Source organism: Tribolium castaneum, chromosome 1 (assembly GCF_031307605.1).
Source record: "Tribolium castaneum strain GA2 chromosome 1, icTriCast1.1, whole genome shotgun sequence".
In the NCBI taxonomy this organism is placed as follows: domain Eukaryota; kingdom Metazoa; phylum Arthropoda; class Insecta; order Coleoptera; family Tenebrionidae; genus Tribolium; species Tribolium castaneum.
In genome coordinates, this window is record NC_087394.1 from 32586320 (window position 1) to 32608524 (window position 22205).

General features: G+C 35.6%; 2 protein-coding genes and 1 long non-coding RNA gene across 12 annotated transcripts in view; 1 reads left to right on the forward strand and 2 right to left on the reverse strand.

Moving 5' to 3' along the window:
* LOC103313821 (uncharacterized) overlaps positions 1-344 on the reverse strand; it is a 42881-nt gene extending 42537 nt beyond the window's left edge. For all 5 annotated transcript variants that reach the window (XR_010336279.1, XR_001574548.2, XR_001574547.2 and 2 more), the window contains exons 1-2: positions 235-344; positions 29-178 (exon numbers count right to left, since the gene is read on the reverse strand). This is a non-coding gene — a long non-coding RNA (uncharacterized LOC103313821). The remainder of the gene's footprint in view (positions 1-28; positions 179-234) is intronic.
* A 320-nt stretch (positions 345-664) lies between these two features.
* On the forward strand, positions 665-2572 carry Cdk9 (Cyclin-dependent kinase 9). Its single transcript, XM_966357.4, has 5 exons — positions 665-997; positions 1068-1152; positions 1200-1576; positions 1634-1901; positions 2101-2572. The coding sequence occupies exons 1-5, from the start codon at positions 891-893 to the stop codon at positions 2392-2394; spliced, it is 1131 nt and encodes a 376-aa protein (XP_971450.1). The 5' UTR covers positions 665-890; the 3' UTR covers positions 2395-2572.
* A 32-nt stretch (positions 2573-2604) lies between these two features.
* The window catches only part of Atx-1 (Ataxin 1), a 39158-nt gene continuing 19557 nt past the window's right edge, over positions 2605-22205 (reverse strand). For 3 of the 6 annotated variants that reach the window (XM_064359713.1, XM_008198066.3, XM_008198072.3), the window contains 3 exons: positions 14519-14666; positions 11156-11987; positions 2605-4649 (listed from right to left, as the gene is read on the reverse strand). In XM_064359713.1, the coding sequence (XP_064215783.1) occupies positions 4251-4649; positions 11156-11987; positions 14519-14640 (1353 nt within the window). In that variant the 5' untranslated portion in view covers positions 14641-14666 and the 3' untranslated portion in view covers positions 2605-4250. Of the gene's footprint in view, positions 4650-11155; positions 11988-14518; positions 14667-14923; positions 15101-22205 lie in introns of those variants that run through there. The other 3 variants (XM_008198078.3, XM_015977623.2, XM_008198084.3) reach the window with 2 other exon arrangements.

The window sequence follows — 22205 nt, forward strand, 5'->3', positions numbered from 1 at the left end:
AAAAGTTAATTTAGGAATTCCTTCTTACCTTTTGCTCCTGCGATGAAATTACACGCGAAGATGCTTCTTCCAAAGAAGGAAACGAAGGAAATAAGATGAAAACAGGAAGGACAAGGAAAAATATTAATTTTCACAATTCGACGACACTTGAATATAACGGCGGAGAGTTCTCAAAAATCTGAAAAGCTCTTACTTAAAATAGTGTTTCAAACACAAAACACAACGTCATGGTACCTTTTTTCCCTTTTTTCCGAACCCAGAGTACCATCAAGACACTTCAAGACCATGGAATATCAGCGACCTCTTCACAAAATGAAATTAAGTACTATTCGTAAACAGAAAACTGTAATCTTCTTAAATCAACAAAAGGCACAACAAAAAATATGATTAAGAACGCAAAAGTGTTAATATTGATTACTAAAGTCTTAATTTTTACGAATGATAATGATATTATCATTTCCTATTTTCTTTAAATAAATAATTATATAAATAAATTTGTTGGTTTACTGCGTTTGTAGTTAGAACATTTTGGTAGCAGTGCCAAAATGCTAAAAGTTATCAATTGGTGTTACAATTTGGTAGATTTTTTTTTAATTTCGATAAAATACTGTATTTTTCGAGCTGAAAACCATTCGCGAGCAGGCTCACCCAACCGCGCTTTTTTTCCGTGACATTGTCTATTGTCATATGTCATTCCTGGAGGTTATGTTTTGATTGTGTGTGTTTTTAGTGCAATTGTGATTCAGAAAAAAGCAGCGGAAATGCATTTAAGTACTTTAAATGTGGTGTTTTAAACCTTCACACGTTTCTTCTTAATTGACGAAAAACTGTGCTAAATATTGCCTTGTCTAAAGCTTGTGCAACGTTAGACAAGAGGCGATTTTGCAATCATGAATATGCGAGATAAAGAGAAATACATTGAAAATTTCCATTTCCCGTTCTGTGATGAATCGGAAAAATACGAGAAAATTGCGAAAATTGGCCAAGGAACGTTCGGGTAAGTGACTTAGTTGGGGTTACTTGGGGTCACATATTGTGCCCCATTTGTTGTATTTCTCCGATTGTAGTGAAGTGTTCAAGGCGAGGGACAAAAGTAATCCTAAGAAATTCGTAGCAATGAAAAAAGTGTTAATGGACAATGAAAAAGAGGGCGTAAGGGGTCATTAATTTTTTGCAAAGCTTTCAAACTTGTATTCTAGTTTCCAATCACAGCTTTGCGCGAAATACGAATTTTGCAACTATTGAAACACGAAAACGTTGTTAATCTTATAGAAATATGCCAAACTAAGGCTGCATACCGCAACAGATACAAGTCAACGTTTTATTTAGTGTTCGATTTTTGTGAACACGACTTGGCCGGGTTGTTGTCAAACGTCCACGTTAAGTTTAGTCTAGGAGAGATAAAAAAAGTAGTGCAACAATTATTTAACGGTCTGTATTACATACACAGCAACAAAATTCTTCATAGAGATATGAAAGCCGCCAATGTGTTAATTACAAAGAATGGTGTTTTAAAATTGGCCGATTTTGGCCTAGCTCGTGCATTTAGTACCAATAAGAATGGACTGCCAAATAGGTGAGTTCAAACAGTAAATTAAAAAATTGGTCACTAGTTTGTAATCTACTATTTCAGATTTACAAATCGTGTCGTTACGTTATGGTATAGGCCTCCAGAACTGTTGTTAGGTGAAAGAAACTACGGCCCCCCAGTTGATTTGTGGGGGGCTGGCTGTATTATGGCCGAAATGTGGACAAGGTCCCCCATAATGCAGGGCAACAGCGAGCAACAACAGCTCACTCTGATTTCTCAACTTTGTGGCACCATCTGCCCCCAGGTCTGGCCAGGAGTTGAGAATCTGGAGTTGTACAAGAAGATGGAACTCCCCGTCCAAAAGCGAAAAGTAAGTCCCGTAGGAACAAAGATCGCTTCAATTATAAGCCTAGAATATTTATTTAATCCTCTGTACGAGGTAATGTTTCCACCACGTTCTGAACTGTAGTTTATAAACCGTAATTATTTACATATAAATTCGGAAAAAATGTGATTAAACAAGATCACAGATTTTATTTTTATTATTATTATTTTTTAATCTTCTCCAGGTGAAAGAGAGGCTGAAGCACTACATGAAAGACCCGTACGCTTGTGATTTACTCGATAAGCTGTTGGTCCTCGACCCCGCCAAACGGGCCGATGCTGATACGGCCCTCAACCATGACTTTTTCTGGACTGACCCAATGCCATGCGATTTGAGCAAAATGTTAGCCACTCACACTCAAAGCATGTTTGAATATTTGGCTCCGCCGAGAAGACCGACACAAATGAGGCATCATTCGTTGCCAAGACCGACAACTTCCGCTGTGCAAGACAGCGGATACCAAGATAGGGTTTTTTAGTTGTAAGAAACACGGACATTGTGGTTATTTTCAAGTAATGTGGAAATTGTTTCTAAAGTGGAAACATAACTGAAGGTTTTTCGGGAACCCTAAAATTTGATGTTACTTTTTATTATCTTTTTGTAACGTTTAATATGATGTTACTTAGTTAACATAGCGAATAAACTGTGTAAAAACGCTTGGTGTTTTTTTGGGGTGGAATGAAATGACTTGTTAGTACATATTATATATTTTATTGGTTTGACTGCACTGCCATCCGGCCTTACAATTCAACAACATGGCACACTGTACATGTATCTGTAAAATAATATATATGTATCTGTACATATCTGTTAGCTTGTTTCATAGATCCTCTACATAGGTAAATAACATTCTTGAAGGAGAAACCTTCATTCAAGGCACTTCAATAATCATTGTCTTCTCTTCATTTAATTAGATGTAGTTTCCTACCCATTTCAAATTGTTCTAAATTAACGCAATAACATTGTAACTCTGTTGCTAATTTAGTTGAGCTTACCGAAAGTTTTGGCAAAAAGAACTGGTAAATAAAATGAACCACTCATAACAATGACCTTTCAGAATACTGATTACGAAACCGTAAAATTTTGAAGGCAAATATCACAGAATGCCCAACAAATTACACATTAAATCACATTTAATTGTAAAACATTGCGGAGGACGTCAAACTTAACAAACGAGAAATTAATCAATCATGGCATATTTACATTTTCGGGCGCGGTTAAATTTAACCCCTCCTTCACTTAATTAACTTAACATTAAATTGAATTTATCTAAGACATTCTGTATATACACAATAAATAACAATTCTTGTCACCAAATTTGAACGATCTGAATTACAAGCATTAAGGATAACCGTCAATGTAGAAAAGCACAGAGTGAGGTATATGTTACGATAATCTAATAATAACGTACAATTCACACTTTATAGTTACGATCTTTAAAATAAAGACATGGAGGGAAGTGTCGTTCATTCCACATACTTTACTGTATCACAGCCAAGAATTCACATGGAAATCAATATAAACAACATTAAAAAGCATAAGGTTTGATTCCTCTCACTCAAGATAATCAATTGTTAATCTTCAATACTCTAGAGTAAAAAGTTTACATAAGTAACGAACGCTAGATATATTAATTAGCAGCAGCGGCGCCGCCTTCCAGTCACCGGACAGCGGCGCTGTTGCTTCACATCAGTTCGTGCATGATCATTTCATAGTAAATAAAATACAGATCTTTGTGAACAACATTAAAAGCATTTCTATCACACAACTCTTTGAGATCGACAGTAGCAGATTCCTACTACCATAGTCCTCTACGTATTCAAAACTTCCAGTAACAACTGTTCTTGTCAGTACATATCACTCTACATAATACTCCAGTTCATAATCGGCACAGCGACGTTTGCTACATCCTGCCCTGTCTTATATTGTCATGAGAAATCTAAATTTTAGATAATTCCATTGCACTAGCACATTAATTATGTTGTTTGGACTTCTGACAGTGAATAAAAGTGCAAAACAACACGAACTCGCTAATTTTGAAAGAACCCTTTACGCAACGTTATTTACAAATATACAGTGTGTAATATCATTCGGGCGACCAGCGTGCAAGTTGAAAGAACAGTTCTTTCCAGCCAGAACGTGTCGCAACACCGATCCGAGTGCGTCTCAAGCATGTAAATAGCAAGTATCGAATTTGCATGAGTCAACTGTGGTCGCTTAATGGGTTATTTCAACACGAGCTAACAAGGCGGGATAATATCATTTCAGAAGCATTGATCTAGTGTTAAACAGTCTATCCCACAGCGAATGCATAGTTTTTCACGCCACCGCGACTCATTCGACTCTTCTCCTCGAGTGCTGTTCGTCGTCATCACAGATTTGTTCAAGGGCGGACCTTTTGCGCCCCTCGGGCGACAGTGCGTGCAGGTTGATTGGGTGCATTTGACTGTTGCTTGTTTGGTCGGTTTTGTCGTGGTGCATTTTCGGGACGCTGTCCAAGGGCAGGGGGCGCACTGTCATCGCTGTGCTGGTGGCCGTCGTCATGATGGTCGTGCTGCGGGTCGACGGAAGCCCGCCAAAGTGCTCCCGAGGTGTCAGCGAGATCAAAATATCGCCCACTTGCAAGCGGTGCACTTTCAGTCCGTAGCACTGGTGGGTTTTTTCCGGATTGTACGAGGCCCAGCCTTGGCCGAACACGAAGAACGGGTGCTCCACCGTTGACTCCACTTCAACCTGCAACGGAAATAGAACAAACACTATTTTGGGGTCGGTGACAAGGAGCCGATCGGCAAGGCGGTTCGGCTAATTTTAAATGACCACTCCAGAGATGCGCTTAATATTAACTCTCCACGTGGGATACTAATTAAAATCACACCGTACGAGTAATTATTATTAAATTAAAAAAACAGCAGATTCACCCAGAAATATCAAAGAAAAATCTCAAGTATAATTCAACCTTACAAAGAATTTATGATAAAATGAGTCTCGTCCTGAAATTTCTGAAAATACTAATTCACATTAGGAGGAAAATTATGAAAAATAATAGCTTCAATACATTTCGTCATTTATGGAAATAATTGAAAGGTAATAAATAATGATACTGCACAAGGTCCTCAAAATGTTTCACTGTCCCTAATCAAATTTCCAAAGGTGATAGTTTATTTGTAAAAAAAAACACTCCAGGGACACATAAAGGTTACTTTAATCAGAAAAAATTTCATAAAATAAATGTAAAAAAGTGTTCACTTTATTATTTTATCAGGTATGATTGGGTTCAGCTTGAAAAAGGAAAATATAAATGAAGAAAATCGAAAAATTTAAGGCAAAACTAAGACAGAGACAAACAAAAATTTTTATAACGTCACCGAAAAGAAAACTAACAACAAATGTTGAAAAAGATGAAATGTTTTTAACGGAGTACTTATCAGTTTATAAGATATGACTGGAATCAGCTCTAAAAAGAAGAAAAATATAAGTGAAAAAAATCTATAAATGAAGGCAGAAATAAGGGAAAAAAATTCAGCTGAGACAACAAACACAATTGTTATAACATTAACAAATGTTTGAAGAAAATAAATAAATAAAATAATAAAATAAATAAGAGTAAACTAACACAAGAAATGCTGGAAAAGGAAAAAATTATTTAGACCCTATAACAAACATTTTTTCGTCTTGTTTGGTAATTTTAAAATATTAAGTATAATTCTGTCTTTACTTGACTGAAATTTTGTAAAAAACATAGTAGCAGAAGTTGGAGAATAGTACCGTTATAACTCCATTACTAATTTATCAGTTTATCACTTACAAAGATCTAAAATTCTTCTTCTGAATATCACAATGTCCTTACGATTATTGCTAATATGATCCCCAAAAATGTTATTTGTAAAAAAACTACTCCACTGACTTACAAAGAAGCCTTCGCTTGAAGAAAAAAAATACATACAAATAAGTAATTACTATATTTATCGTTGAATTCAGCTCATGAAGAGAAAAGCTGAAGAAATATAAAAGTAGATACAAAAAATGAAGGAAGAAAAAGAAAAAAAAAAGAAGCTCACAGAAAAACAAAAAATAAAGTACCAAAAAATAAAAAACAAATGATTAAAAGAATAATTACAAGAGGATTAATAAATTCGAGTATAATCTAAAAATTTATAGCAAAAACCCTCTAGAAAGCGTCAATTTTTCTTAATGTCTTGATGGGTAATTTCATAATAAACGTCACAATAATGTAATACTTATCCTAGGTTTTATATTTAGTATTTAGTAATTCATTTTTCTCGCTGAAAGTTGATTCATTCATAAAAAAGATTACACACAAACCATGAAATTCTACGCAGAAAGTAAGTTTGTTTGATGCGAAAGTTGGAACAATTTCAACACTCAATATTTCAAAGTAAAATTCTTTCATAGGTGACTCATTTGTTTACAGGTAGGTTTTCTCTTGATTTATCTCAAGCAATTTGTGGTTAAAAAAGTGATTTATAAAGTCTACAACTGTTCTTTTGTGATTCATTGTATGCTTTATTTTTGGAATCGTGTTCTAAAAACTTTAATAACTTTCAAAGGGGTCTTTGAATTAGAAATTTTCTACAAACTACTTTTAGCCTTAACTTCACAGAAAAAATGGATAAGGCGTGTCCTATTTATTTAAAACTTTTCAGTTTATTTGATATTTACAAAGTGCAAGAAAACGGAACAAAATCGACCGACTTTTAAGATAAGAGCAAATAACGTCTACTGATCCACTCAAGGTGTCCTTTAATAAGAATTTGATAATAACAATATTTCAATCAAAAAATTACCTAAATTCGTTTTAAGTCTATGTCCAATTTGTATTTTTTTTTAAACTTTTACACTTTTTTCACAGAATCTCTTCAATTTTAACACTAAAATCCTAGCATATCAACGTCAAATTTCGCACAAGAGCGGTTCCAAAGTGTTCACTAGAGGGTGCAGAAGCTTTAAGCTAACGAAAACCCGTTTTTATCAAGTGTCAAAATGAAAGCTTCCAAAATCGATCTCTCCTAACACTACAATTTTGTTTGTTCTTATAACGACCTAACTTTTCCATTTTTTATTTTTAAGCGAGAATAAACTTCCTCCTATAAATTTAAGGAAGAGCCGCTATAAATTAAATTGTTTGGTATTTATGTAAGCCTTGTTTTTTACAGCCGCTCCATTTAATTTGATGCTTTTACAAAAAATATGTCGTGAGAAAGAGATTCACAAGGTGCTAAATTAAGACTCTATAGGTCATTAATTCTAGCTGCGCTGACTTTAGAAATTCAATAGTTATGTTGGCGGCCTGTGCTGATACATTGTCGTGATGTAAAAAGATTCCTCACAATCCTGTCTTTGGTCGTTGTCCTCGGAGTTTATCAATAACTTAGGATGACAACAAACACGACATACTCTTGTCCAGTGGCCGGTTTTTGCAGCCAAGACTTGCAACATTTTTACAAATATCACAACTGCTCGGACGTGTCAATCTTTAATTAACGTAAATTGACGTGAGAGAAATTTCGTATGCAACTCGGCATGTTTTTCAACCTCATCAACAATTAGTTATATTTTTTTTGAAAATTATGTGAATTGTGTGGGCGGACTGTTTTGAAATTTTTGTATTGAAAAGTAGGTGATTAATTTTAATTAATGCATAAAACCTACACACCATTAAACCATGCAGCATATGAATAGATTTAATGTAAGTGTAGACAATCATGCATTGCCAAATCCTCTAAGTACGTCAGCTTTTTCGTCATTGTTATTTTTCCACCTACAACTCGTTTGATTTACTACAAGCATTTAAGAATGTTCAAATATAAGTTGTGATGCAGGGGCGTACTCGGCAAGAAGTGGGCTTGATAATACTTGGTCTGACGTGTGAGTTATAGTTTTCTGGCAAATTTTTTCTTTTCAAAATTTGCTCCTAAAACCCGAATACTCGGTCCATTAATTAGGCGCAGCAAATTAGGCTTTTCATTAAATCTGCGTCCATCAATACAGCATTCCATTGAGTGGAGCATATAAAGTATGCTGTGGGAGCCCCCGGCAAGGTCGGTGATCTTTTTGAACGCATCTGAACTCGAAACAACTTTCCGTTTAAGAAGTTGACAGAACCACTTGAAAAGTGGCGTTCGTATAATAAATTCGGTCGTCACGATAGGTAGATAAAATTAATAAATAAGGATCCAAAGTCGAGTCGAGATGTTAATCCCACAGCTGATACCGAGAAAAATGGTAACAGAACGTTTACATCAACAAATAACAAACATGTCTGTGTGATCAAAGAGTAGGCCTGGGTCGTTCAAGGACATCGAGCCCCGGAACAGAACCACTTCTTTTCTGCTGCTCCGACTGGGCGTGGAGTACTACGAGATTTGTACTCGAAGCATTCCACTTGCGCGATCAAAGAACTTGGCGGATGGGTAGCCACATTGGACGGCCAGAAATGCCAAATGATGGAGGTATTGATCCTGGGCACATAACTGGCCCAGGATTCACGACACCCGCCAGGAGAGTGAAGTGTTGCTCAAAATCAGACAGGTCTAAAACTTTCGAAGGAATCTGCTCACAAAAAAATGATTTTAATATGCAGGATATCCTTGTTAGCAGAAGGAAATTGGACCTTGTTTTTATGAAAAAAAGTTGTTATCTCATTACCTATCTGATATTACTAAGTAAGCGTGAATTTAGATTATACTAGAAAATTTCGGAAACATTTAAGTAAACAACTGCAAAATTAACATGTGCCCACATATCTATAAAGACATTTTTTTCAAAATGAATTATAAATTATTACTTCTTTTGACGTATGAGACATTCATCAGTTATATTCTATTTCATTCATCAGAAATATGAGCCGCAGAATTCACTGGAACAAACCGTTTTGTTCTACGACTTTTAGTTTTTGAGTTATTAATTTTTTTAGTGTAAAACTTTAAACGCTTCTGCAGCCGGAACCGTTGCCCGGAGCGGCCCCGGGTGTAGACGAAAAACTAGATAATTTCAAGCGCTATCAGACGATTTTTTGTTTGTTGCTCTAAGTTTTACAGTTTCCGAGAAAAACGCAAAAATATGTTGCCATTTTCACTTTTTTTCAATTTTCAACCGTCGATTACGGCCAAACTAAAATAGCTAGGAGAAAACGTTTTTTTCCATCGTAAATAGCATATCAAAATCTATAAGATAGGATCAGTTTTATTTGATTTTAAGACACTTTTAAAATTGGCCACTGGGGGTGTTAACTTTTTTTTATTTTTTTTATTTTCTCAATTATGGCTAAACTATTCGAAAAAGTAGAACAATTTTCATCCTCACCCATGCAAAATGATCCGGGGAATCGATTGGCATCGAGAAAATTGCCAAAATCGCAATAGTTTTTTAGTTATGAATTTTTTAAAATTTTATCTATTTTTGCGTTTATTTACAATTTTCTCGAAAACTATTAGTCGGAGAACAATAGTCTTTTTTTGAAAAAGATAGATAACTAAAAGACCTTTCCAACGATAATCAACTTCATAGGGTTATCTCTAATAGTTCCGGAGTTATTGCTCGATATATGTTCCGGGTACCCGGAATCGACCAGAATCGCGACAAAAATTGAAAAAAATCAAACATCAAATCGAACATATGGACTTTTTTTGAACTTTGAATAACTCTAGAGGGTTGTAAAGGCACATAAAAGTACATAAAACTTTGCTAGAGTGAGTTAATTTTTTTTTTCAGTTATATGAAATTTTAAGATTTTAAATGAATAGTGAATAAATAGTATAATACGTAAAATGAGTCGTAGAATTCACTGAAACAAACCGTTTTGCTCAACGACTTTCAGTTTTTGATTGAATGTGAAATAATTTTCACAAATAATAATAATAATAATTTTGAAGACAAAATTTGGTACCCCTTGACCTATTTCCGCATTTTTTCCAAACTTACAAAAATCAGTTGGTAAATCTATGTATAATTTGGCTTGACTGTCCCACAGTGTATAAAAATTTCGTTCGCCACTAAAAGCTGAGCCTGATATTCAAATTATTGACAATCTATCAGCCCTACATCAATCATAATGACTGAATTTTTTGCCTATTAGTTTATTTATCCAATCAAAATTAAACAGCATCCCAATTCGCTGACATCAATTACAAAATGCTGTGCAAAATGCAAATTTTTCCCGAATACGTGAACGTTACGAAACATCCACTACATAATCAATTATTTTTTATCTTTAATGGCATACAATTGAATTCGCTGTCGGCTTGTGATAACATCTAAATAAAATCGCATGTTTTTATTTTTGGCTCATCTCGCCCGTCTTGCCGCATAAGAACCGATTTGGTCCCGGCCTTGGTTTTAAAATAATGCGCTATTGTCTTGGTCTTGGTTGGAATTCGAAGAGTTGTTTCATCTTCTCCACACCTCAAGCATTCACTTTGTTCGAAAATGCAATAATTCCGCTTCAAAAGTCCACTCCCATGGTACTAGCGGGATGGACCGCATGTTATTATTAATTTTTCATCGCGGCTATTTCGGTGGTCTAGTCTCAAACTATTTTAATCTGTATATTTACAAATTTGAAGTATCGGGATTTTGCCAAAAAAAATATTACGACATTACTATACTATTGGCAAGGAACCGTGTCTCTAAAATTAGCCGTCATTCTAAACTTTGCTTTTTTGTGCGGCTTTTAAAAATGGTTTGATTGTTTCCTCAAAGTTCATTGCGACCCGCAATCTACAAATATTTTTATCTTGAATAAGTAAAATAAATAGTAGTACGTGACTCATATCACAATAGTACTCGTGTTCTAATAAGACAGAGCGTAATAATATGGTTGTAGACACATTTTACGGTTCATGGCGCGGCCCATTAGGCACATTTTAATCGCGTGGTTTTTCCTTCCATTATTATTTTTCCAGAAGACCATATATTAACGTGCTCGCATACTCATTTTGTTGATGACATCAGCAAACCATAAAAATACATGCTCCTCTATTTATACATACACGCTGCTAATGAACACCTGCGGTTGGAGAAGACACGAAACCTTTTCTGGGAAAAGTTTAAGGTCATTAAAATTGCATCCAAGGAGTGTTGACCTTTCAAATAGTTCAATCATTCAGGGGAACTATTTCAGAAATTCCAGCCGCAGGCAATTAATAACCCCAACGTAAATAAGTGTGAACTTGGTGACAAATAAGCAACGGCCTGCCCATCTTTTGCATCAATAATATTACCTGTGTGCGTCTCTGATTGTAACTAAGCGTAATGGTGGCAGTTCCTGTGGCGTGGTTCTCCTCTATCCTCACCACTGTGCTCTCCGCAAGCCTCAATTCGGGGCTGTGTTCCGCCGAGGAGACAAAGTCCTCGGTCCTCATGTCCTCGATTTTGCGCAGCTCGCCATTGGCAAGTTGTATAAGAGATCCTTTCGTGAAATTGCTCGGAACTGTGTTATTATTATTAATAGGTTTCTTGGGCGACCTGGGCGGGGACATGGTCGCATTGAACCTTTTCCGCTGTCCTTCCGCAGGCTTTTGTAAATCTAAGGGTGCAAGATTTCGGCTGCCATCCTCCGGCCTTGTAAGTATCCTGTGCTTCAGCGAGCCCTCCTTGCCGGAGGGCACCTTGAAGGCTACTGACTGATGGTTGGACTGGATTTGTGCTGTCGTCTGGGTCGGAACCCTCGAATCTCTTAGAACACTTTGGCCAGGTTTCACCGGTGACGGAGGACTGAACGTGGACGGGGGCGATAGGAACGTTGAAGAAGTGATCGCTGTGGGAGTGGTCGGAGAGTACGTCTCCAACGGCGGCAGGGAGGTGGTGGGAAAGGTCGAGCGGATTATGGGGGTGTAGGGGTTCTGGTACATGGTGGTGAATTGGGGGAAGTGCGGGAGGTGCGGTGGGGCTGTGTAGAGGCGGTAGTATGGAAGCTCTTCGACGATTTCATCCTTCTGGTGGGTGAGGTTGACGGGGGTTGTTATCGATGTGGGCGAAGGGTACTTGCTGAGGGAGTGCTGGGAGGGAGCCAGACGCATGCCGTTCGGCGGTGTGCTCACCCCATTGTAACGGCTGCAAAAAACAAAAAATTAACCAACTTCTAAGCAAAACTATAAAAAGCCGCTTAAACTCTTAATAATATTCAGCACAGTATGCCTTGAAATTTTCGAAAATTCTCTAAAGCAGCCTGTAACTGAAATTAAGTTGGCAACTCTGAATTCGTGGCGATATTAGACTGTCTGAGACAAGACAAATTAAAAATTTACAAGCGCATTTAGTCAAGCGGTAGCTTCTACCTACATAATTTCACATTGACCGGAGATTAATTTTAAATTAATATTTCCCAGAAAGTACAAAAAGTTGCACAATACAATGTTATGTGTTGAATGGACTTTGTGATTACGAAATCATTGTTATCTGTTAACTGTAATTTCCGGTTGTTCAAATCAGTAATTTTTTGGAGCAAATATGAATGCTTATTTCATACAAGACAATACAATAAATGTTTAGAGATTGACAATAGCATTTTGTTTGAATATTCTCGTAGTTAAGTCTGTCGCCGTTAACAACAGAATGCACAGAATTGCATATAGTAGACTTTGAGATAATCGCAATTTTGGTTAGGAATTAATACAATAAAAGGCACTGTTAATGCAAAAAATCGTTTCAAATACCAAGCGGCAAAATAAACGAATCCTGTTGAAGTCCTCCCGTCTCTGGAAGGCTTTTAAATAGCGATTTTACTTTCTAAGGAAAAATAGACTGAAAATTATTTCTGCTAAATTACAATTATTTTAGAAAATAAAGAAAAGATTAGAAGTTACACGTTAATAATTAATTTAATAAAGCAAATTAAAAACTTGTACCATTGATCTTATTAGAAGTTAGCTATTTCTTATCTAGAAACTTTCATTAAAGAGTTTTCTACGCATTTTTGCGACAAAATGCTTAGTTATTGAACAAGGGGGCATTATGAGTTTATGACTAAGGTCTTCATGATATAAAGAGCAAGCTATTCCCCACTGTTGTGTTTCTTTGGAGTGACGTATAGTCACGATCAAAAAGAATGACACAATACATTTGGCTAGTTAAAATAGTTGAAAATTAGCTGGATATTGCGTTTAAATAGCTGGACAGTTTGTAAACTAACCGGTTTGTTGAAATTCTTGTGACCTAAAAGATTCTAGTTGGTCTTTTGCTATTTATCCCGTTTGGTAGAGGTGTCATTGTTTTTTATAGTCACTGCACTTTAGACTATATGTCATAATTATTCGACCTGTTCAATATCTAAAATTCGTGCACTTAATAAATACAAATGCTTAAAAAATATAATAATAAAGTTTATAACACTGTATAATAATTTTTTTATTAACTGTACAATAATTATGAACTTTACCCTACATGTAACTACGTGTACAAGAGAAGTTAAATAAATTAGCATGAAATGTCGTTAAAACAATTGGTTTAATTCAAAATAACAATTCAAACTTTTTTTTTCCAATTTATTTTGAACATATGTCTATATGTACTGTATAAAAAAAACGATATTTTAGCGGTTTATTTATTCATAGCAGGTTTTTGTATTATACGGTGAGTTTTGATCCCTTTTCGAAAAATGTGATTCTCAGTTTTGTATTAATTTATAAGACCTTAGTTTTCATTGATTTCACGTAGTATATAATTTTTGGTTTTAATGAACAATATATTTTAATTTGTTGAAGACAAAAAGAGTTTATTCAAAGGTGCTTATAGAAAATCCTGTATTAAAGTCTGCATAAAACTAGCGGCGTCTCAGAAGGAAGAAAAAGCTCGCTCTTGTCCTGATTCCGACACTATAACCAAAACCTAGCTGGGGTCTCATTTATTTGAAATTGGGTGCACTCCAGAAAACGACGTATTTTGAATTTCAAACTCTGAACCTTCGTAATTCGAGGGCCAACAGATTGTTCAGATTCGTGTAAACGGAAGAGTTTACTTTGTCAGGTTTTGGATTGAAGACATCGACCGTCTCACTTAGAATTTATTTTAGACTTAGGAAAAGATGGGTAATTAACAACAGTGGTTTAATAGTGGATAAAAACTATGTGGGTTGTGGCAATGATAACTGTCTGATTAAAATTCATTAACGCAAACGCGGAAAGTCAAACAAGTCGAAAATGTCACGGGTCCTTCAGCAGTTTAGTTCCGATAAATTGCTTTGAACAAGCACAAGAGGTCCTTACAAAGTCACGACCAGTTTCACCGACCATTTCAAATAAACTTTGTAGTTATACAAGTGTTATTGACATTAGGGAAAAGACTATGTACGAGTAAAGTTTGTTGATGTTAAAAAAAACTTTGTTTACACTTCGCGGTCGTTAATTTTTTATGTCAACAACATACGTGTGGATACTATCAAAACAATCGGCAACGCCACAATCAAAACGCATCCCGTTTACTAGCGGTGCATTATCGTGGCAATTTATTCATATCGCCATCTGGAATTTTCAAAACCACTCAACAATTTGTGCAAGCGAGTGGCGCTGGCAACCTTGGGCCTCCGGGGCAGATAATGCGCTAACCGCACAAGGAATGAGAAGTTCTAGCTGGGTTTGGGGAATTACCTAGTCGGGGGCACTGGCTTGGGAGCAGGCCTAAGAAATTCCGGTGGCTGCTTGGGCGGCCCACGCCAAGGCTCTGGGTAGGTCATATAGGGCAATCGTCCCTCCAAACCGGCGGAAATCATCGGCACCGAGTTTCCTCGCCGCCCTTCTGAAACAAAAAACACGTTAAGAAAGGGAATCACAAGATCTGACTAAATTATTCTATTAGAAAAACCTACAAACGAGACTAAACAAATTTAAAGTATCAACATGTCAAACGGAAAAAAACTAAATTGTCCACATGCCAATTAGAGCTGATTATGCAAATCTATAATCTACTTTGCAATTAAATCTTTCAACAAACAAATATTAACTGAAGGATTTTGACGTAAAATAATATTAGTGACGAAAAGTTATGCAAGAAACCTTCTAGAGCAGCAGCTACACAGAATTCCTTTTTCGTTACTACCGTGTAATTTAAACTTGAAGTATCGTTACACTCAATTAACCACAGCACAATTGTCTCCCTCAATAAAGGGGAGACTCTTGCAGAAAACACTCAACTTTGCTTTAGCACTGTGTTATTATTTAACCGTTCTGTATCACTAATTTTAAGCACAACAGCAATTCCTTATTATTTCCAAGATAACCACATCCTGTAGTAAAGATTATTTATTTACGATATAACTGATAACAGATTACTAGGCCTATCAATAAATGGAAACATTTTTAGTAATTCATACTTTTTATCAGTCACACAAGTGTTAGTCACTGATTTCCAGTGGCAGATTAAGGACAATTTAGTTGTCGAGGGTCACATCAATATACAATTTTCAAGTCGAATTTATTGCACATTAGCTCTGGAAGAAACCCGTTTGTAGATGTCCACAAAAGCCAGAAATTAACTAATAGCCTCACACAAACCCGACACATGAATGACGATAAACAAGCAAAAGGAGCGCGAATCACTGCTTGCGAATTGTTCGAGTGCTGTTTGCGTAGGAACAACATTAAATCAATAATTCCCAACGTACCTACTAATTTCATTAAAATTTAAACAGTGTTTGTACAATTTATTTGTGGTAACATGTAATACACACCTCAACAAAGGAATCATTAAAAAGGAAATTTACGAGAACGACCACCTGTTACCACTTTGTCCTGGCTCTTATGTAAATTTTTTATTAGCTTATCATAATTTTAAAGTTTCTAGTTGGGTATTTACTCGAATTTCGCATATAAAAAATTCAATAACTGGAAGTGCGGCATAAAAGCGTTATTAACAATATTGTAACTACTGTTATTAAAAAGGTCACAAATGACGCTTGATTTATAGGAAATTTTATTGTTTATTTGTTTTTCTTAACTACTGTCAGCAATAAACTTGTTGTAAAAGATAATTTATCTATCGCTTTGGGCAAAACTTAATTGTGACTACGCGAAATCTCCTATAAGCGGACTTTTGATTTTTGTCCGGTTAATGGAAGTGTCCTCTTAAGACAAATAATACTTTACGCACAAAAACCAACCCAGAATTTATGATTTTTTCTTTTAACGTACAAAAGAACAAGTACAGAAATAATACACATAACTTTAGCCTCTTCTGAGGACTGAATCTGAATTGTGATCTGAATTAGTTTGAGACATGTACCCGAATTTTCTGATGGATTGCCACAACAATAATTATTTAATAATACACGCGCGTATGACATGATGTCCGCTTAAAGGGGAGATTTTTTCGAATTCTATTGTCCGCGTCCGTTTATTGGAGAGTTTGTTTAAAAGAGAAACAATATTAATTAATAATAAGCGAACAGGACGTGTCTGGGTTTCAGTAAAATGTAATTAATTTTACTCCAGGTTTGCAAATGGTGGATTAAAAATATTGATCGGTCTCTGCTCTGCTTTTAACCAGTGTTAATTTTTTATCATTTTGCATTCTGCAATCGATTAGCAAAACAATCTACGAATTAAACAGAAAAGAACAAAATAATTTTTAACTACCTACTTATAGTTACTATTCAGATAATCTTGTACCATTTCTTAAACAGCCAAGGCATCTACTTATTGTAACGTTTTTTATTCCAATTTTTTAAACGGACTTGTACAACTTCATACTTTCTAAATGGATGCAAACAAGAATAAAACCAAAAATCGATTGGGCACAGTGTTTGAGAGTGGATTTGCTGAATTTATTGGTTGTAAAATCGCAATACAATATGATACTGCCAACAATGAGTTTGCAGATACATTTATTGTGTTGCGAAACGTTATATTTATTGTAAATACCACATGTTACATACAGGGTGCCAGTATCAGAACAGAAATTTGTGTCGGTTTTCCAGATTTTTATTAACTTTGAGTTTACACTTGTGGTACCGCTAGTACGCGTAGAGTAAATAACGTAAAACCCAGCGTTGTGTAAGATCTTAACCCAGTAACCCAAAACCAGCAGCGAACATACGATCGATTTCCACTCAAACTCGAGTCGTTTTCATGAATCAAGTGCAACCCACGCCTACGCTGCAGGACAACGCTTTTCCCTCCCGAGAGGATTACTTCTCCTCGTTTTAACCCGCGTTATTTATTACGTTGAACTTTAGCGCTTGGCGTACAAAAGCTTTCTACGCTACACACTCCACGTCGTCACCTTCGAGAACAAAACGGTAGTGAGGCTCGTTCATTAGAAATTTAATTAGTTTTGAATAGACAACAAAAGTCACGTTGCGTCAACTATTTTTATTTCCATGCTATTACCTATTGTTGATCAACTTGTTCTGTAATACTAATAACTGATTAAAATTACGTGGTGACGGCGGCAAGGTCGGCAAGTCATCTTTAACAGCGGACGGACAAGGCGAAGGTTGGTCTGCACCTAACCTTCCTCAACCAAACCGACCGTGCAGGCGATTCCTGCTGCTGTTGGACAAGAACAATTTTCCGACAAATTTCCACAAAAACTTTGCAAATTATTTCTACGGCATGACCATGTAACAGAAACTTGCATCAACGTCACTCATTTACTGAGTGAAACCTATTACCAGCTAATAATAGTTTCCTATTAAATTTTTACTGTTAGTGCTGTCATTCATGTAAATAGCTACACTGCTTACTTACTTGAATAATGGTTTTTAAGTACTTAAAAAACCAATCATCAGCTGCAAACCAGCGATGGACAACAAATCATTTAATAAAACCAATGGAACTGTTTCAGTAATACTGATAAATCTACTTGCAAAGTAGCTTGTCTTCAATGTTCTTTCTGGAATGAGCAGTACAAATAAATTACAACTGTTTCAATTAAAATGTCACTTGTAATTACATAGGAAAAATCATAAACAGCATTATTGTGAAATGAAGCGTGGCAATGAATCAGTCAAGTTTTCAACATTCACTCTCTATTCATTTGGAAAATGATTTGGTGAATTACCCGGAAACAATATAATTTTTGGGCGAATTAGCATGTGGGGATCAGGAATGTTTATTTATTTTACTAACTACCTATTATCTGTCATTCACTAATGAGTAAGGTATTTTTTAATGGAAAACGGAAATATTTAAGCAATTTTTCCATAAATGTATAAATCAGCTCCGTTTTATTACTTCGATAACCACTAATTGCAGGCACTTAATAGCCCGTAATGCTAAATATTGTAGTAATTTTCACCTACATAATTTAGCATTTTCCAATAGGTTTTTACATAATAGTCTACATAAAAATTGTCTACTCATTTCCAACAATACAATTGCTGGTAATTTCAAGTGCCGCCTCCTGCAACTGCCCATTTCGGTGATAAAATTGTACAATGACAAACCCACAGCTGTCCACGTGTCCCTAAGGTCAATTATTTATTGACTCCTCGTACTGTAGCCCAACAGTTAATTACTTTAAGTCATTTTTTCATTCGACTTAACAGTCGGCCACTTAAGGGTGGAATTAGAGTCCTGGCACTGACCTGAGTCTCTACTGAAAGTGATTATTACGTAATCAAACATTTATCACGTCTGGTAGAATAAGAGGATTACACGTCCATGCTCTAATAAATAATGTACTGTTACTTAATTTCACAATCATTGAAGCAACTGTTTACATACAGAGAGTAAACGCTTAAATAGATCGTAAAACTGAAAACGAAATTTAAAAACACAGATGACTGTCGTTATCCTACTTTCCCGAATTCGGCGCATCCGCATGTGCCGAATACGATTTTGTAAACAGAGGGAAAGGTGGGCTATTTATACAAAATTCGGTTAAAATTAATAATTTTGATGCAAATTATGCGGTTTTTTTCGGCGGAACTATCAGCTATAACCAAGGAAATAAGAACAATTTTAATTAATTGTTAATATTTTTGGAGATTCCAAAATTCAGTTGAGAATACTAAACAGATAAGAAATTACATTTAAATTAATTCTAGATTAAAATGGCCTGTGATTTAGAAACTAAGATGGCAACACTGAAAAAATTTTATATTTTTAATTTTTTCGAAAATAGTATTCAGAGTAAGCTTTCACCGTTTTCAGACAAAAAAAAATGTTTTTAACATTGTCAACAGGTTTTAAACAATATTTTCCATTTCTCCTAAAATTGTTACTTTAACTCAGATTAGCCTTAGTTTTATAAATTAATAATTAAAAACGAGTAAGAACAATAATTAAGAAAATGTGTGTGGGTTTTTATCTTTATTGTTGTTTATTGCACGTCTGAATCTTCCGAAGAGGATTTCAACTTCCAACAATGCAATAACAGGCCGTTAACAATATCCTATTCAAAAGTTGAGTCGTTTGAAAATGTACGAACAAAGGATAAAATCTCCTGCATATTAAAAAACGTCCAAAGTCTGATAGCGTTAAAAGTCGCTTCTTAAAGTTCCTATACAGCCGTAAAAACTACTTAGAAGATAAAAATTATGACCAAAAGCGAGGAAACGGCAGCTGGAGCTGCCGTTTCGAAATATTCCATTAGATAATCAAAGTGCAAGAACAATTTCAGTTTAGTATGCACAATGAATTCCTCAAGTTTTGCGAGTTTTATTTGGAAAACTACAACAAGCGCATTTAAATTCGCGCCGGATTTCCTCGTGTGAGCTTAATCCAAAAGCTGAATTAAAAGTCCTTATTCTGCACCTGGCCCAGAAATTGATGAATGATTCGTTTTGTATATTCGGCGGCGGTATCCCGACCTGAATTCAACCTTGTAGTAAAAATCAATGCAGCCTTGGCGTGTTGTAGTTGCCATAGCGACGGCGCCCATTCATCCCGGTCGCGCCGCCCCCGAGCTGTGATTGCGAAACTCGAAGCCGCCGCAACTGAATACGCCGCCCCCGACGTACTACTGCCACGGGCTTTTTCCTTTGTCTACGCGACCATGTCGAAACGGGTACATGTTTACTTGCGCCGCCACAATCTACGTTTTCCATGGCGGCGGCGGCGGCGGCGCTGCCAACCACCCACTCATAATTTACGGCCAGACGGAATATTCGCAAAACTAGCAATTTACCGGACTGATTCAATAGACCGGGTTCAGTGTGGTCGTTAAACGGGTAATTTTGTCCCGGTCTAGTGTTTTCTTAATTAACATTAAGAATTAAGCGAGGTTACGCTGTCTTACAATTGACTTTGACTCTTGCTTTGTTTGCCTTTGCTCTTACTCATTTATTTTTCTAAAATTTTGCTGTTTTCATCAATTTGGGAAGTAGTTGCTTTCCACAACAACATAATTGTGCTCTTGACCCTGTGTAAAATTAATCTTAATTGAGACACTCTTTGGCACCGCTTAAATTAAAGATAACACTGCAAAAATTGGCAGATTAGTGAGATTGAAAACACTGCCGTAACCAGTGAGGTCACCAGACTTGTCACCATGTGAGCAGATTTGGATTCATCTCTGACAAATCCATTTTCATTTTTTCTCGTACTTTGGAAATTTGTAGCACCTTGTAATACAAATCACACTTTTTTGAATGAATGTTTTTCTGTTTTTTCTAATATTATATTGTCGTTGACTTTTTTCAAAGACATTTTTCACTAATGTGTACTACTCAGGTTTTTTTACTAACTAACTAAAAACTTCTTAAAATTCCTTAACAAAATATTTAAGAACTTACGAATTAAAAAAATACGTCTAATAATAAAAATCCAATGAAGTGATTTAAAAATGCATCTCTCCATTTACTACCTATTTTTTAATGAAAATAAGGTATTTTTGCCGCTCCTAAAATTATTTCCAAATATTTCAATGAAATTAAAACCTTCCAAAATTCTCTAAAAAAAAGATTGAACAAATCAAAATATTTCTTCAGGACAGCAGCCCTTGTTACAAAATAAGATAAGTGGAAGAAACTACATACATATTTTAATATAATTACTAAACAATACAAACTTATTTGAGCTTCTTTTGTGATTTTCTGAGCACACAAAGAATCTGTGAAATAACATAATTTTCCTCTAATAACAAACTGGTCTATTTGGCGATACCTTATAGTATAATTTAGTCATAACAAATATAAAAGACCACTAACTAAAAAAAAAGAGCGATTCTCGTAGAAAAATAAGTTAAATCGAACAAAATATCCAACAAAACTCGGAATTTTCTCTCTTTTTCCACATTTCTATTGGCCATGAATTCAGCAAATCAAAAATTAATCATGGTTTTTTGTATGTAAAATAACCGTGATTCTGTCAATAACTGGATGTAGTCGTCAAGTTGTTGCTGATATTTTTGTACTAATGAAATTTGAAATTGAGAAACCCACACAAATTTAAATATTTTTAATTAAAACCTAAATATAGAAGAATGAAAGCTGCAAAGCGATGACACTTTACGTATGCTCCCAGTTGTCAAAGGGTTATTGATTGAGCCGAGCGCTGGAATATTTATAGAAACAAAGTTTTCCTAACATGCGCTAAAAGCAAAATCAAACAGTTGGACAAAATGATAAGAAGTAGCAGTCAGCTCGACCTGATTTACACCAAAACCCATACCTTTATTGACAATCCATCTGGCTGATAGAAACTGTTTATCCATTTCGAGCAAATGTTGCAATTTTTGAACAGCGACAAACTTGTAGGTCTGGCGTCGGATTCATTTTTACGATTATAGAGATAACGACACAAGTATTCCCATTTCAAAATATTTTGAAACACAAGACGAAACATTGAATTACATGTGTAAATATTTTCATTGTGGAAAAACACTCCACTGAGGGATATTCAAATTGTTGCACGTTACTGGCGGGGTGGTTGTGCCACATTTGTGAAAAATTCGAAATCTGATAATTCCATTGGTTGTCGTCATAGCTACACATTTAACTGTACGTTAAATGAAATGGAAACACCCTTTTGTGACAAAGGACTATAATATTAAAATTCGCCGAAACTGTAACTACAAAGTTGTAATATTCTATTTTGGAATAATCTGTTTTCCGATTCGACGTGATCCTGTTTATCAGTTTGATTGCGAAATTGCTCGAAATCACTCACTGACTACCTCAATTCATATCTACTTCCCACTGGTTTATTCCCAATTTTCAGAACTTCTGCGCCGTGTAATAAGTGCTTAACGTCCGCAACACTTTAGCAACAATGTAAAGTGCTGATGGTTTGAGCGATAAAAATCCAAAGGCATTTGTACCGTATAGCGTGACTTAGCGTACTCGATCAAGCTGCTTATCTGACATGGTCGAACTTGAAATCACCATTAGCACAC